We start from the raw sequence: 15,726 nt of genomic DNA on the forward strand, positions 1-15,726 counted from the left end.
TTGTATTGCGATTGTTCATGAGATTTTCCTCATGCATCTCTTCCAAGCACATTTTCTGAACTTGAATATTGTCTTCTTGAGCCAGAAGAGGAGAGCTGGGCTTTACTTTCTCTTTTCTTGTGTGTTTTTTCAGAGACATGATGGAAAGTGTAAAAAGTCACTCTGAAAGGATCCAATTGTTTTGAAAGGCTTCTCTGTCAAACGTTTCAATGCTGCGAACATAAATGCTGCGAACAACGAACTAAAGTTGTTGCTTCTCACTCCTATTTATGGGTTTTTAGGATCAAAGGATCAAAGTATCAAAGTGGTGGTAAGATTCTAAATGGGCGTGATGTCACGATTCTGGAAGCCAAGAGGTTGTCACATGACATTTCTGGGATTTTTACTTGGACGAATTATCACAACAGTCCCCCCCCCATAAGAAAACAGTTACAAATCATTATCTTTCTTTTTCAGCGGAGCCTTCTCCTCTTCAACACCCACAGTATCCTCTTTTGTTTTCTGAATCAAATAAATCAAACAGCATGTGATGAAATAAGAACTGTGTTGCACAAAAACACCATTTAAAAAAAAAAAAAATTAAAAAACTTGACATATCAGGCTGTACCTTTCTCCTTCTTAGAGTCCAGCAAAATATGTTTGCACTGGTTGCTGTTTGAGCAAATAATCCCTCTGACTTGTAAAGTTTTACAAAATACTTCTTCTCACTGCAAATGTCTGAAAGTGTGTGAACTTACAGTCCTCAGAATGTGACACCTACAGAATGTATTTGAGTTATCAGGTTACAAACATAAACATGGTTACCATAGTTAGTAGGGATGGGTATTGATAAGATTTTAACGATTCCGATTCCATTTTCGATTCTGTTTAACGATTCGATTCTTTATCGATTCTCTTATCGATTCTTATTTTTAAAAAGGAGAACACTAAGGTCGATTAGCTTAGAATTTTGTTTTATATCTTCTCTTTGAACAAGATAGAAATTTAGGAGTAACATGGCCTTATAAACCCAACAGTGAGATCTTAAGAGATCCACAGCCTACGGCTCTTCAATGGGGTGTCACAGGGTCCCCGGGGAAAATTGTAAATGTAAAATAATAAAATAAATATTCTTCTGTAGCAATAACAAAGTATAACATAAATTATTCTGTAGCAATTACACAAGAATATCCAGTAATGTCCCTGCCTACAATTAAACACATTCACTTACCATCTGCTGTGGCAAATGGGTGCAAGGCTTTTACCACAAACTTAGTCACTGCTCGGTGACATTCGGGCCTGAAAAGAGACGCTACCGGTAGACTGCAGCGACAACTGCCAGCGAGCGCCAGCCAGACTCTGTCTGTCTCTCTCATCACGGTCACCTAAATGCACAGTAATGGCAGGTTTTGTAATAAAGCAGATCGCGCTAACATAATATCCACTGTTAGTTGATTAGTTACCTGCCACATTAACGGGAGAGGACGTGCAAACTGCTGCTGCTGGGTTGAGATTCACGAGTCCGGAGCGGAATTAAAAACACGACATTCATTTAAGTTCATCGCGTATTTTGTGAGCAAATGCTTTTGCATATTCGTAGTGTTTCCTCCCTTAAATGAAATATCTACTTTGCAAGTATTGCAAGTTGCCCTGTTGTCATCCGTTCTGGTAAACCAAACTTTTGAGCGTTTGAGCCGCTTAGGCGCCGTGTTTCCTGCCAGGTACGCTCCGACGCTCCGCAACATGGTGACGTCATTCGGGGCGACTGGAATCGATAAGGGAATCGTTTGCAAAAATGGCAAACAATTCCAAGGAATTGAAACACTGGGAACCGGTTCTCAACAAGAACCGGTTTTCGATACCCCTCCCTAATAGTTATACTAATAAACTTTATGATGTGTTGCTAACATTTTGGTTGTTGTGATGATTCAAATTTGTTCAGTAAACTTCATCAAAATGAACATGTGTTGACATAAGCATATATTTGGGTCTCATATCTTCTTATTAAATGTAGCTAATGTCCAATAAACTGAACTCTGGGACTTACCTAACACTAATATTTCATATATTACTGTGTGGAGGTAAACACAGACGACACGAGAGCTCTCGATTATCACTCGTCGTTTAATCTCATCACCACAGAACTGAACTCTTTTCCCTCCAAAACATAACAACAACACTTCCTGAGGACTGGGTGTGAGTGGAGCCCTCCAGTGGTCCACCACACATGCCCCCCCCGAACACCCAGTAGGGTCATCCCCTAGTCCAGAACCCTTGCCTTAATCAAACGTCCAGAACGGCTGAACCGGGGAGGTGGAGAGCTGGCTGAGGGGAAACGTGCCTGAGGACCAGACTGGCATGGGTGGCCAGGAGAAGCTGAAGATAGCTCGGGCCCTGCCAGGTGGGGGGTGCTCCCAGAGGAAGAAGCAGGGTTGTCCAGTCCAGTGGAAGGCGGGCGGCCACGGCGGGGGGCCTGAGCCGGCACCAACTGATCATCCTGCAGCACATGTGCCGGCTTAAGTCTGTCAATAGAAATAGTCTCCTGACGACCCCCAAAGTCCAAAAGGAAATGCTTCCGGCCCGGTTGAATAACCCTAAAGGGGCCGTCATACAGTGGACGCAGCGGAGGCCTATGAGCGTCATGCCTGACGAAAACAAACTGCGAAGAGTCCAACGACCTCGGAACAAAGGTGTTGGGCAGACAATGGTGCACTGGGCCAGGAAGAGAAAACGAGTCTCTTGGGGGACGGAGAGACAGCACAGAGGGAGCGAAGCACGGGGGTGGGCTCTCGGGCAAGAATTCCCCGGGGACCTGGAGGGGCTGACCGAGGACAAGTTCAGCCGGGGAAACCCCGAGGTCTTCTTTAACCGCGCAGCGCAACCCCAGTAAAACCCATGGGTGGCGGTCAACCCAGTTGCCATCTGTGAGAGAAGCACGGAACGCGGCCTTAAGCAACCGGTGGGAACGCTCGCACATCCCGTTGGCCTGCGGGTGGTACGCAGTGGTTCGGTGGATCTTGACACCCAGGCCGTCAGCCATGGCAGACCAAAGCTCAGAAACAAACTGGGGGCCCCTGTCTGAGGTGATGTCGGCGGGGGACCGAAACGCGAAACCCACGTTGACAAAAATGCCCTTGCCACTGCTGCAGCTGTAGTGGACGCCAGAGGCACTGCCTCAGGCCAACGGGTTGTGCGGTCCACCACAGTCAAAAGGTGCGTGAAACCTTGTGACTGCGGCAGGGGACCAACCAGATCCACATGTACATGATCAAAACGCCTCCCTGGGACGCGGAAGGATTCGAGGGGCGCCTGTGTGTGCCTATGGATCTTAGCGCGTTGGCATGGGATGCACGCCGCTGCCCATTCTTTCACCGATTTACGAAGGCCCGGCCAAACGAACCTAGAGCTGACCAGCTTGACCGAGGCCCGGACGCCTGGATGAGAGAGGGCGTGTACGGAGTCGAAAACGCGACGACGCCACGAAAGTGGAACTACAGGGCGTGGTCGGCCGGTGGAAACATCACAAAGCAGGCTAGGCCCGCCGTTCCACATGGGTCTGTCCTCCAGTACAAGGCCCGTTTGCTCAGACCGAAGGGCAAGGACGTCCGGGTCCGCCCGTTGATCAGCGGCCATAGCGTCAAAGTCTATGCCAACATAAACGGGAGAAACCAGCGCACGGGATAGACAGTTGGCCACGCAGTTGGACTTACCAGCCACGTGCTGAATGTCGGTAGTGAACTCGGAAATGGCTGCCAGCTGGCGCTGCTGGCGCCCACTCCACGGGTCAGAGACCTTGGACATCGCGAATGTCAAGGGTTTATGATCAACGTATGCGGTGAAACTCCGACCCTCGAGAAAAAAACGAAAATGCCGGGTCGCAAGGTGCAGGGCCAGCAACTCCCTGTCAAAAACGCTATATTTGCGCTCACTGTCCCTAAGCGTGCGACTGAAAAAGGCAAGCGGTTGCCAGAAACCGGAGACCCGCTGCTCCAAAACTGCGCCCACTGCGTCCAACGCATCGGTGGTCAACGCGATCTCCGCCAGGTGGGCAAGCAGGGCGGCGTTTGCCAGCGCGGCCTTGGCATCAGAAAATGCCTGGATGCGTTCAGGGAGCCAATCAATTGGGTCCTTAGCAGTTTTACCCTTCAAGGCAGCATAGAGAGGCTGCAGCAGGTGCGCGGCTCTGGGGAGAAAGCGGTTGTAGAAATTGATCATCCCCAAGAACTCCTGCAGTGCTTTAACGGACGCGGGACGCGGAAAAGCCGAAACGGCCCGGACCTTGTCCGGCAACGGAACCACACCATCAGCGGAAATGCGGTGGCCCAAGAAATCCAGAACCGGCAAGCCGAACTGGCACTTGGAGGGGTTGACGATCAGGCCGTGTGCCGCCAAGCGCTGGAAAACCTGACGCAAATGCGACGCATGCTGACTCTCAGAACAGCTGGCCACCAATATATTGTCAAGGTACACGAAGACAAAAGGCAGCCCGCGCAAGACAGAGTCCATCAACCGCTGAAAAGTCTGGGCGGCGCCTTTCAGGCCGAACGGCATGCGCAAAAATTCAAACAGGCCGAAAGGGGTAATAACGGCAGTTTTCGGGACGTCTTCGGCGCGCACGGGAACCTGGTGATACCCCCGCACTAAGTCGATTTTAGAAAAAATCGAGGTGCCGGCGAGGTGGGCGGAAAAATCCTGTATGTGGGGAATGGGGTAACGGTCGTTCTCCGTGACATTATTCAAACGGCGAAAATCCCCACACGGCCGCCACCGACCGTCGGACTTGGGCACCATGTGTAGCGGAGAGGCCCAGGCACTATTCGAGCGCTGCACAATGCCGAGGCGCTCCATGGCGGCAAACTCTTCCCGAGCGACGGAGAGTTTCGCGGGGTCGAGGCGGCGCGCGCGTGCGAACACCAGGGGACCGACCGTCGGAATATAATGTTCAACCCCGTGCTTCGTTGCCGTGTTTGAGAAATTAGGAACAGTCAGTGAAGGGAACTCAGAGAGCAAACGCTGAAAAACATTCCCAGAAGTCACCAAATTAGCCCGATTCAGGGGCTCGATGACGCGAGTGAAACAGGTTACTGAAGAAAAAGACTGGGCGTCGATTAAGCGTCTGTTAGCGACATCGACCAGCAGTCCGTGAGCACAAAGAAAATCAGCGCCCAAAATAGGAACAGAGCTAACGGCAACAACAAAGGTCCATTGGAAATCGCGACCATGAAAACAAACAGTCACGAACCTTTCCCTGAACGTTGCAATGGGAGAGCCATTAGCCGCAATGAGCTGCGGTCCGCAGCCCGCTGCTAAACTGTCGGCGCCGGACGGGGGAAGGAGGCTCTTCTGTGAGCCGGAGTCGACCAGGAAACGTCTCCCGGAGCGCGAGTCTTCTATGAAGAGCAGCTTTTCTTTGTCGCCAGCGGTCGCGGCCGCTACAGCGCGCTGTCGGGTCCCGTGTCCCAGGGTAGGAAAAACACAAGGCAGCAAACAGCAGCGCGCTCTGGGGCCAAAACGCTGATGGTAGAAACAGAGGTCCCGTCCGCGGTGTGGCTGTGCCGCGACCTTTGCCGCCAGCGAAGGAGCGGACACGTCGGGGCAGGTCAGTGGGAAGTAGGAGGCGAGGCTGGAACTAGGTCGTGATCGTGGAAAGCACGGGTAGCCAAGAGAATACGATCCGCGTCCTCAGCCAGGGAGCGATAATCCTTCGTGCCCAGAAGTGGAGAGTTGGCGAGGCCGGCTCTCACGGCCGCCGGCAGCTGTCAGAGGAAGATGTGGGCAAACAGGATTCCCCCGTCATCTGGACCGAGAAAGGACAGCATGCGCTCCATCAGTTCGAGAGCCGTACCGCCACCCAGGCCTGAGAGGGAGAGGAGCTTCTCGGCTCGCTCTGCGTCGGAGAGGGCATAGCGCTGAAGAAGCAGCTCCTTAAGGGCGGCGTACTTCCCTCGGGCAGGTGGGTCCCGGAGGAGAGGCAACGCACGACGGGTGGCTAGCGGGTCGAAAGAGGCCACCACCTGGAGATATTTAGAGTATTTAAAAGTAGAATGGGAGGCAGAGCCTTCAGTTTTCAGGCCCCTCTTCTGTGGAACCAACTTCCAGTTTGGATTCGGGAGACAGACACTATCTCTACTTTCAAGATTAGGCTTAAAACTTTCCTTTTTGCTAAAGCATATAGTTAGGGCTGGACCAGGTGACCCTGAATCCTCCCTTAGTTATGCTGCAATAGACGTAGGCTGCCGGGGATTCCCATGATTCATTGAGTTTTTCCCTTCCAGTCACCTTTCTCACTCACTATGTGCTAATAGACCTCTCTGCATCGAATCATATCTGTTATTAATCTCTGTCTCTCTTCCACAGCATGTCTTTCATCCTGTTTTCCTTCTTTCACCCCAACCGGTCGCAGCAGATGGCCGCCCCTCCCTGAGCCTGGTTCTGCCGGAGGTTTCTTCCTGTTAAAAGGGAGTTTTTCCTTCCCACTGTCGCCAAAGTGCTTGCTCATAGGGGGTCATATGATTGTTGGGTTTTTCTCTGTATTTATTATTGTGCTATCTACTGTACAATATAAAGCGCCTTGAGGCAACTTTTGTTGTGATTTGGCGCTATATAAATAAAATTGAATTGAATTGAATTGAATTTCGTGTCGTCAGCCGAGATGCCACGAAGGGCGAACTGAGCCTAAACGTGCACGAACCACGACGGGGGATCGTGAAGCCAAAAGTCCGGCAGCTCGAGCGGCACAGCAAACGCAGCCGCAGCCGGAGGCAGAGGGCTGGCGGCTTCGGTGCCACCATCGGACTGCAGCATGTTGGAGTCAGGGGTCATCAATGTGGAGGTAAACACAGACGACACCAGAGCTCTCGATTATCACTCGTCGTTTAATCTCATCACCACAGAACTGAACTCTTTTCCCTTCAAAACATAACAACAACACTTCCTGAGGACTGGGTGTGAGTGGAGCCCTCCAGTGGTCCACCACAACTGTTAAGATATTCATTGTGTGTACTCATGTTGTACAATATGTTTAACAGAGACAGTATTTTAGTTGTCACCACAAGGAGGCACTGTTTATTGTAAGGGCACGTATGCTGCGTCATCACGCCCCTAAGAAGAAGTATACCCACAACAAAATGGCACCCATGAGGAAAGTTTTGCCTCGTGTTCATGTGGAATAAAGTTCCCAAAATATTAAGGACATTTTTGCCTCCGTCGTCATTTTCCTTCGAGTTGATCGCTGTCGATGCTGCAATACTCAACAATTACTTCAACTCACTAATTTAATTAAAGGGTTTTGTATTAAATTATAACGTAATAAAAGAACACAGTGCACATGTGCAAGTAACAGTAGCCAGCTGCTGTCACAAGAGGTGACGAATTAAAGGTTCACAGAGAGATCTCTTTACTTTGGGACATTTAATCAATGTGTATTATTACATTTGATTAAACAAGCACTGCTTTTCCTCCAGGCTTCTAAAACTCTTTCAAAGTTTCTCTTTTCAGTCTTTTTTCAGTCCAGTCCTTGTACCAAAACTTTATCTCATGAAACTGGCTGAATGGAGGACAAAAGACGATGTTTTAGACCTAAACCCCCACTATCTACACCAGCTGAATAGCATCTGAAAATCACATCTTTAACAGACAGACAAAGTCCAGCAAAGTCTCCACACAGGACCTGAGAGATGCATCTTAACCTTCAGTTCACTCCAAGATCACACATGTGCAGGAGAACTGAGTGCTGCTGTCAGATTGTGCTTTAAACATGATGATACTGTCTTTGTTAAACAGCAGAATAGGTTTATAAAGTATCATTAACTAAAAGTGGTGAAATAAATATCTCTAAATCTTCTAAATGTAGAATTTTAAATTTTGGACAGTTTAGTATTACAGCTGCTGATTAAACAATAGAGACAGATGTGTAGTAAAACTTTTATTTAGTGTTTCAAGTCAAAAACAAACAGAGCAGAGATACAGAGAAAGTCTTTTGATGAAAAAAAGAAGATACTGAATGTTGAGTTTCCCCTAATCATGTGTGTGCAGTTAGGTGAATGAGGCTGTGTCGAGTGTTCAGACTGAGTAGAAATGCACTGTGCTTGTCCATTTACATCCTTTAGATCCAATCTTGACTCTTTTGCCCACTAAAATAATAAACCAGTACTTTTTTCTGTATGTAATATAATCTAAAGCATCCACAGTAACATTTTCCACCATACAACTGCACTCTAAGGTCAGCACGGTGGTGCAGTGGTTGGTACTGTTGCCTCACAGCAAGAAGGTCCTGCATGTGAATCTGCTGGCTGCTGTTTGCATGTTGTGTTCTCTGAGGGTGCTCCGGCTCCCTCTCACAGTCCAACAACTTGCTTTTTTAGGCTAATTGGTGATTCTTTTGGGAATTACAATCATCTATTGGGAATGTGATCATGAGTGGTGAACTGTAAAGTGTGTACCCTGAGTTTTACCTTGTGAAAGCTGGGATAGTCTTCAAGCCATCTCCAGCAACCCTTAAGTGCTTAAGAGGAAGGAAGAAGGAAAAGAAGGAAGGATAACTACACTTTATGATCTCAGCTGTGATTATTAAAGGTTTGTGCTTTCTAGACATTCCCTGTAATAGAAAGTGCAGAGGGGTGTAGTACTTCATCACAGCCAGAGGGAGGCACTGTGGAACCATCAAACAAAAGACCCCAGTACTGATAAGGCAACATGCTGTCCATTACCACCAGGTATGAGGACACAAGGTAGGTGGCAAACTCATCTGATCCATCCTCAGTCGCCCCAAATGAGAGTAAATGTGTTACTTTCCTTCAACTCCTGTCGTATTATTTTGTATCCACAAAACTATTAGAACAGAAATATTTAACTTAAAAAGATAAATCCAAATAGATTAAATCATATTTCACGTTTTTTATCACTTTCATGAATGCCAGCCATATTTTCAGGAGAATTGAAGTAGTACTTATATAATGTGCCTGTTGCCTGAGATCCCATGACTGTAAGGTGACTGAGAAATATTTCTAATTTAAGAAAACTATGAAGGAGTTGATATTCAACAGTTCCTAAAGTCAAGAAGAAATAATTTCAATGGTGGTAACTGAATTGCCCCTCGGGGATAAATAAAGTCTTCTGAATCTGAATAAAAACTCTGTCAACAGATGTGAAAGAAACAGAAAAAAATGGGGAGGGGGGAAATCAGCATTATAATACAATATTAAAGAAAGTAATAATCCCCTTAAAATGTGACCAATACACTAAATCTGTATGAAATCTTACATGATAGATGTTAGAATTAATTATGAAACAAATACTGGAGAAGGTCTAATGGGCATAGATACAAATCTTCTTTTACAATAACGGCATAAAGTCTGTCATTAAATATGTTATGTTTTATAACACACTGTTATGGAAAAATAAGATAAAAATTGCAATTAAATAAAAATTTAAAAACCCATTACATTTGAAGTGTAGTTTATATTTTAGTTCTCAGACCTTTAAAGTGCAAAATAACAAAAACAAAAGAAAATAGGCCTCACTTCTTACTTTGTATTGTGGTGAAAAGATTTAACATTCAAGAAAAAACCATGAAGGGACACATCCTACAGTCACAGTTTTACAGATTTATTTACACAGAAAGAATCAATCTACAGTTTACTTTGTATTTTGCTTTAGAAAACATGATGAGAAACAAAATAAGAAATCATGTTTCTTAAATATGTGTAATGTATATTTTTTTGCAAATTTACAATACCATTCACTAGAAAATAAACCCTGCATGGTTTAAATCTCAAAATCGTAATATTTGCTAAATCCACTTGTGGTTCTTAATATTAAGTACAAAGATTTGCTCAATTTCTATGTGACGTACATGTTTGTACAGTTTGAATCTGTCATAGGCCCGAGGTGATTTCCACAAAGCAAAATGCATGTCCAACGTATTTATTCTGTTTACAGTCTGTGAAAGGCCATGATCAGAAATGGAAGTCTTTAAAACTATAATTGTGAAAAAAAAAAACAGATATTTTTTTTAACTTTTGTATTTGTTGAAGATGTCAACAAAATGTCTCTATTTCTGTTCCTCATACCTCCCATATAATGTAGAATTAAACCTGAAGATTAACTGAATAAAAATATAATGTTGTACTACTGTAGAAAAAAATTGAGTACAAATAAATGTAGCAATAAGCAACTACAACCACAAAAAAACAGAAAAACAAAAGCAGTGTAATTGTGTATAAATACAGTACACACCCTCGCAAAAATAAGAAAAATAAAATAATTGAGTAAAGAGACTCAAACAATTGTAATTCTAATCTATTTCTCTCATATTTTTAAAAATCAATAGTTACTTTTTCAAAACATCAGGCACTTATTTCACACAAGTATAATTTGTATCTAAAATCCATTTAGCTGGTTCAGTCTAAGGGTCTTGGTAGTGGCTCCATTAAGGAGCAGACCTAGCTTGAAGATACTGCAATGTTAGTGCTGGTAAAATGGAGTGTTGTGTAAGGAAGGACAACTATGTGCTAACATGTGGATCACCACAGCAGATCAGTGTCTTCTGTGGTGATCCTTTAAGAAATAACAGAGCAGCAGGAGGCACACCTACATGACATCTCTGCTACTGCTAGCAGTTATTATTTTATTTTTTATGGCTGCTGACAACTTTCACTTCACTGGGTTGAGACTCTTGAACGGGGACACCCAGGGACTCCTCCGTGCTTTTAGATGGCATCATCAAAACTGTGCTAATATCCTCTCTGTCTTGTCTTTGAAACATTTCCCTCAACGGTGTCTCTGAATTCCAGCCTTGGTTCTTTCCAAATGTGTGAATACTCCCAAAGAGATCAGGAAACAATGCCAGAACATCAATTTGGGCTGCTTCCTTGGCACTGTGAACAAGGAAAGTTTGATTACTGTATGGTAAATAACATAAGCAAGGTTCTAGATAGATAGATCGATAGATAGATAGATAGATAGATAGATAGATAGATAGATAGATAGAGTCACTTGTCATTTAGTTTAACTCACTAACGCTCATGGAGATTGCGTATAAAGCGCAGTAATCCCAGCGTGTTTTCAGTGTAGGGCTTTTTACCTTCCAACTTCTGAACCAGCTCTTGTGGAAACTGCATCAAACACATTAGTCATGAAGTGGATTTTAGGAACATAGACATTTGATCTGTGATCTTGCAGTCACCTTATTTTTCCACTGTTTAAAGGATTCGTCCACAGCACATTTTTCTAGAGAAACAATCAGCTCCTGGTCAGCCTTACGGTGGTTTGCAACCTCGTCCCTGTTACCGATCTTTCTCAGGTATTCAGTTTTCCTGGAAATTTCAAATTATGCTTTATAAATGAAAAAAGTACAAATGAAACATAAACAAAAGAAGAATTAATGAACATTTATAAATATAATAACAAAAGTGTAGGAAAAGGATTTAGCATTAGCAGAAAATGTTAGCATGCATGCTTAACTAGGTTCGTCCTGGATGATCAAGTGTGGCTCAGGTTTTTCCAACATTAACATCTCTATCGCCGTTTTACAGTGAAACCAGGAATCATACATCTTGTTCCAGTAATCAGGAAAAATTATTTATCAGTCATCGATCAGCATGACTTCCTTACTTTTCAGAAGTCCAGAAGAAGGGATGGTTTAAGCATTCTTCTACTTTGGGTCTGTACTTTGGCTCTTTGTTGATCATCCACTCGATGAGATCCTTTGCCACCACATCTTGAACATGATCCAAACTGTAGTTCCCTTTGTGAATGTTGAACTCACATTCAAAGGATTTGCCAAATGGATGGTGGCCTCCAGAGAGGATATAATAGATCAGCATACCTGCCACCTTAATAATAACACATATTATCAGTGTAGGTATGTTTACCAAGCCATTTTTCAGTTAATCAAGTTTGTGTTCAGACTTTACCTGGATGTCAGTGCTTGACTTGTATGATATGACAGATTCTTCTTCTGCTAAAGTCTCTCGGGCCATCCAGCATCTGGTTCCTGCACTGCGTGTACGTAAAGTTGTTTGGCCTTTGAGTAAGCGTCTGCTTATGCCAAAATCAGCTAATCTTGCCCTCCCAGTAACATCTGCAGGAGGAATCATGTGAAACAGAATCAGATCTGGTAAATATGAATTAAAATGTGTTTTTTTTCCCCCTGAATTTCAAACATATCTTACCAATCAAAACGTTCTGAGGTTTGAGATCTCGGTGAAGAATTTTAGGATTCTGACAGTGAAGCACCTTTAGACTTTCAAGAACTTGTTTGACAAGTTTCTTTAACATCAGTGGGTCATGGTCATCATTCTTGATATATTCTTCCAAGGTGTATTCACAAAGTTGCAGACAAAGATATCCAAAGTTCTCGTCCTCTGCAGCATCAACATATCGTACGATATAAGGATGATCGAGTTCTGGATGTCGTAGAATTACTTCTTCGTTCTTCAGCTCGTCATAGTTGCTTTTAGACATTCTCTTGATGGCAACTTCTGTGCCGTCCTCTCTCAGCCCCAAGAAGACTTCAGTACCATCGCTTCCTTTCGCTATTCTGAATTCTGCATCATTCACATAAATAATGCTTCTGATTCTGGATATTTTACTGTCATCTGAGCCAACAAGCATCTCCAGTTTCTCCTTCCACCTCTTGCTGACTGGAAGCCAGTTTCGTTTTTCTGATTTTTCAATGGTGCTGTATTCAAAAGGCTTTACATTTGAACTTGATTCTAAAACAGGAACTTTAGTTATTGGATCAGTTGCTGCAGTGGAAACTTCATCATTTGGATCTTCTTGCTTTTCTGTCTTTTCCTTCTTTTTCTTCTTCTTTTTCTTTTTCTTCTTGGCCACAGACGATGCTGCATTTCCCTCAAATTCTGAGTTTGGTTTGCTCAGATATTCTTTCAGACTTCTCAGCACTTCTTTCAGCTTTTCATTCATTTTCATATCAGCTGATGTCAGTATGTCCTCAGGCACTGAAGTTACACCCACTGATGTAAAAATGTTAGCTGCCTGTTCGATTAACCGCAGGTTTGCCAATATACCGTATGTATAGACCCTGATGTTAGTTGGAAGCTTCTCATTTACAAAAGGGGCAACTGTTCTGCATAACTCCTTGAAGAAGTCTAAGTCCCAGTCCTTTGTGCCTTTTGTTTTCTGTGTTATCACATACAGTGTTTGTAGCACTGATTCATAAACACCACTGTCTTGTGAGTCAAGCTGTTTCAGTAGTTGTGGAACTATAGCTACTGCATGCTCATTTGTTATGTCATCCATTGTACAGAAAACTGCATTTAAACTTTCAACTGTCAGCTTTACATGTGTCTTAGGGATGTTTGAAAAGCGACTGGCTGTACCTGCAATGTAAGTATTCACATTTCCAGTTTCCTTTAGCCATTTGATGCAAGCCTGGCAGTATTTTTCTGCATCTCGCCCTGTAACAGTAAAGAGAAGTTCAATCATGGTTAGATGGCTCTGAGGATCTTCCAACAGCATGTGACTGTTAAAATTTCTGAACACTTCTTCAGGTGTTTTTTCAGGAATAGCAATTGTAGCATCCAAAAAATATCTGATTTTGGAGCAGAGTTCATTTCCTTTGGATGCAATTTTATGAATCATCTCAGATAATCTTTTGTTGTGAACAGAATGCTCAGGATGAGTTACAGGTAAGAGTGTTACCGATGCACCAGCAGAGAGGAGCACGTTTACAACATCTTCTCTGTCATTGTTGGCAGCAGTAAGCAGTGGTGTGAAAACACCACATCCATTTGGATCAGCTTTTGCTTCTAGAAGTTTCTCCACAAAAAAAAGTGGAGCTTTAGAAAGTGAGACATAATGCAAAGGTGTCCAGCCATACTGAGAAGATATATTTGGGTCTGCACCTTGTTTCAAGAGATAAGTACATATATCTGCATTGTGATTTACAACAGCAGCAATCAACGGAGTTATGCATTGCTTCCACTCTCTAGAAGGGTAAAGTCCATTAATGTCATTGTGCCTCAGTAACTTCTCGAGCTTTTTGCAGTTATTGTTAAATATACACTGTACTACAGGATGTGTGTCTGTTGGTTGGGGGAGTGTCAGTTGAAACTGTGCCACTGGAAAATTCATTTCTTTGCTTGCCTGTGGAAGAGAGAAAGTTTTAATATTAGCCAAGTGATACTGAATTTGGTTCTGCTTTAAACTTACGAAAAGCATCTTAAGTCAATAACATTTAAGTTTTGGTTTGTTTTATTTTAACAGCAGTTTATGAAATGGTGTCAGAAACCTAAACAAAAGTCTGTGAAAACATATCAACTTGGAATAGACAGCAACAGATTTGGACACAAATAATAAACGTAATATTATCCATCCATCTTCTTCCGCTTATACGGGCTGGGTCGTGATGAGGGCAGCAGCCCACATAATATTATATTACAATATAATATATTGCATTTGTATTTGGATACAATTTACACTGGTTCTTAATCTCATCCTAAGATACTAAAGCATATTCTTAATAAAGATATCTTAGACAAAGGTTGCCATGCCACTTCCTTGTTGAACAAGGCAAACAAACATAACCCAACCCAAGGATTTCAAATGGGATCGAATTACAACCCAACACTCACTGTGGGATGAGTGCTTTTGTTAAGCAGAGGTTATTTTACAATACTGTTATATATATAAAAAACTCTTGTTATGGGCACCGGTACAGCTGACCTGACTGAGCATGTGACCCAAATGCTATTGCAGAGGCCCGGAAACAAATCCTCCCCAAGGCCTTTTACGTGTCTGCTCCCTGCTCTCTCTCCCAGTTTTTTTGTCTTTTCTCAATAAAGGCTAAAAAAAACCCTTCCCCTTAAAACAACTATCAGAGGATTGTAAGGAAATGAACTTACAGCGTCGATGTCCAGTAGGGCTGTTTCATTTAGGTCAAGATCTCAGGTATCTTCTGGCTCCTCCCATTTGTACAACACATACAGCAAACCTGTTAGACTGGGAGTGGGAGGGGTTGAGTGCATGTCAGGAGTTGTAGGCTAATGATCATAGGTTTGTTTTATGTAAATATATAAAAGGTGTTTGCATAAGAACAGATATTTCTCAGTAAGTATGTGACACACTTAGCATAAGGAAAATAGAATAGAAAAGTTGTTTTAGTAATTTAAGTTTATTATGCTTATTATGATCCTGTATTCTGTGTCTTTTGTTCTCTGCTTGCTTTAGTTGTTAGATTTGTCTCTTCCTTTTATGTTTCCGTTCTGTTCCTTCTCTCTTGTCTCTCTTGTCTGTGTCAAGTTTATGTGTCTTAGTCCAGGTTTCAGTCTTAGCTATTTCCTGTGTTATTTTGAAAGTTTCTTGTCTTGTGTGCTTTGTGTTTAATTCTACTTTCCCTGTTTCTTTATTTTAGTTTCAACTGTCCTCTCACCTGTTGGCTGTTTGTGTGTCTTATATATTGTCTCAATCTTCCCTTGCCTTTGTTGTGTTCTCCCACTCAGCTGTGTTCCTTTTTTGTGTGTTATCTGAGAAGAGTTATTGGTTTGGGTTGTTGCTCCTAAACATGCTTTTATTTCTTTAGAAGCTTAGCAATAAAGCTGTTTTTGAGTTTTGCGCTTTCCTGCACTTTTGGTCCAATTCTTGCCTCTCATACAGCTCACCTTGACATGTTCTTTCTTTAATAAATATTATTTCTATTCTGTTCTTTAAAAAACTAAGCAAAAACAAACAAACCACATTTTCATTGTATATGTGCAATAAAGACAATAACATACTATTCTATTC

General features: G+C 43.2%; 1 protein-coding gene across 3 annotated transcripts; it reads right to left on the bottom strand.

Annotated features, from left to right (window-relative positions):
* Positions 1 to 9,573: 9,573 nt before the first annotated feature.
* On the bottom strand, positions 9,574 to 14,911 carry LOC106097570 (serine/threonine-protein kinase ppk4-like). Of its 3 annotated transcripts, XM_025904923.1 has the most exons (8): positions 14,847 to 14,911; positions 13,645 to 14,088; positions 12,153 to 13,400; positions 11,895 to 12,061; positions 11,593 to 11,813; positions 11,165 to 11,294; positions 10,996 to 11,093; positions 9,574 to 10,856 (listed from the first exon to the last, which is right to left on the bottom strand). In XM_025904923.1, exons 3-8 carry the CDS (start codon positions 13,240 to 13,242, stop codon positions 10,607 to 10,609), a joined length of 1,956 nt encoding a protein of 651 aa, XP_025760708.1. In that variant the 5' UTR covers positions 13,243 to 13,400; positions 13,645 to 14,088; positions 14,847 to 14,911; the 3' UTR covers positions 9,574 to 10,606. The 3 variants fall into 3 exon arrangements, 2 of the variants coding, with proteins under 2 accessions (XP_025760708.1, XP_019210853.2); XR_003218347.1 differs by having other exon boundaries at positions 11,165 to 11,313; positions 12,153 to 14,088; XM_019355308.2 differs by having other exon boundaries at positions 12,153 to 14,088.
* Between the last annotated feature and the right edge of the window lie 815 nt (positions 14,912 to 15,726).

This window comes from Oreochromis niloticus, unplaced genomic scaffold (assembly GCF_001858045.2).
Source record: "Oreochromis niloticus isolate F11D_XX unplaced genomic scaffold, O_niloticus_UMD_NMBU tig00007743_pilon, whole genome shotgun sequence".
In the NCBI taxonomy this organism is placed as follows: domain Eukaryota; kingdom Metazoa; phylum Chordata; class Actinopteri; order Cichliformes; family Cichlidae; genus Oreochromis; species Oreochromis niloticus.

What these genes read in the sequence shown, in the direction of transcription:
- LOC106097570 (XM_019355308.2), bottom strand. Translation starts at nt 14,076, where the DNA reads ATGAATTTTCCAGTGGCACAGTTTCAACTGACACTCCCCCAACCAACA. An exon ending in ACCTCAGAACGTTTTGATTG is followed by an intron (nt 12,062 to 12,152) that starts GTAAGATATGTT and finishes TTCCTCCTGCAG; the next exon opens with ATGTTACTGGGAGGGCAAGA. An exon ending in CGCAATCTCCATGAGCGTTA is followed by an intron (nt 10,857 to 10,995) that starts GTGAGTTAAACT and finishes CCTTGTTCACAG; the next exon opens with TGCCAAGGAAGCAGCCCAAA.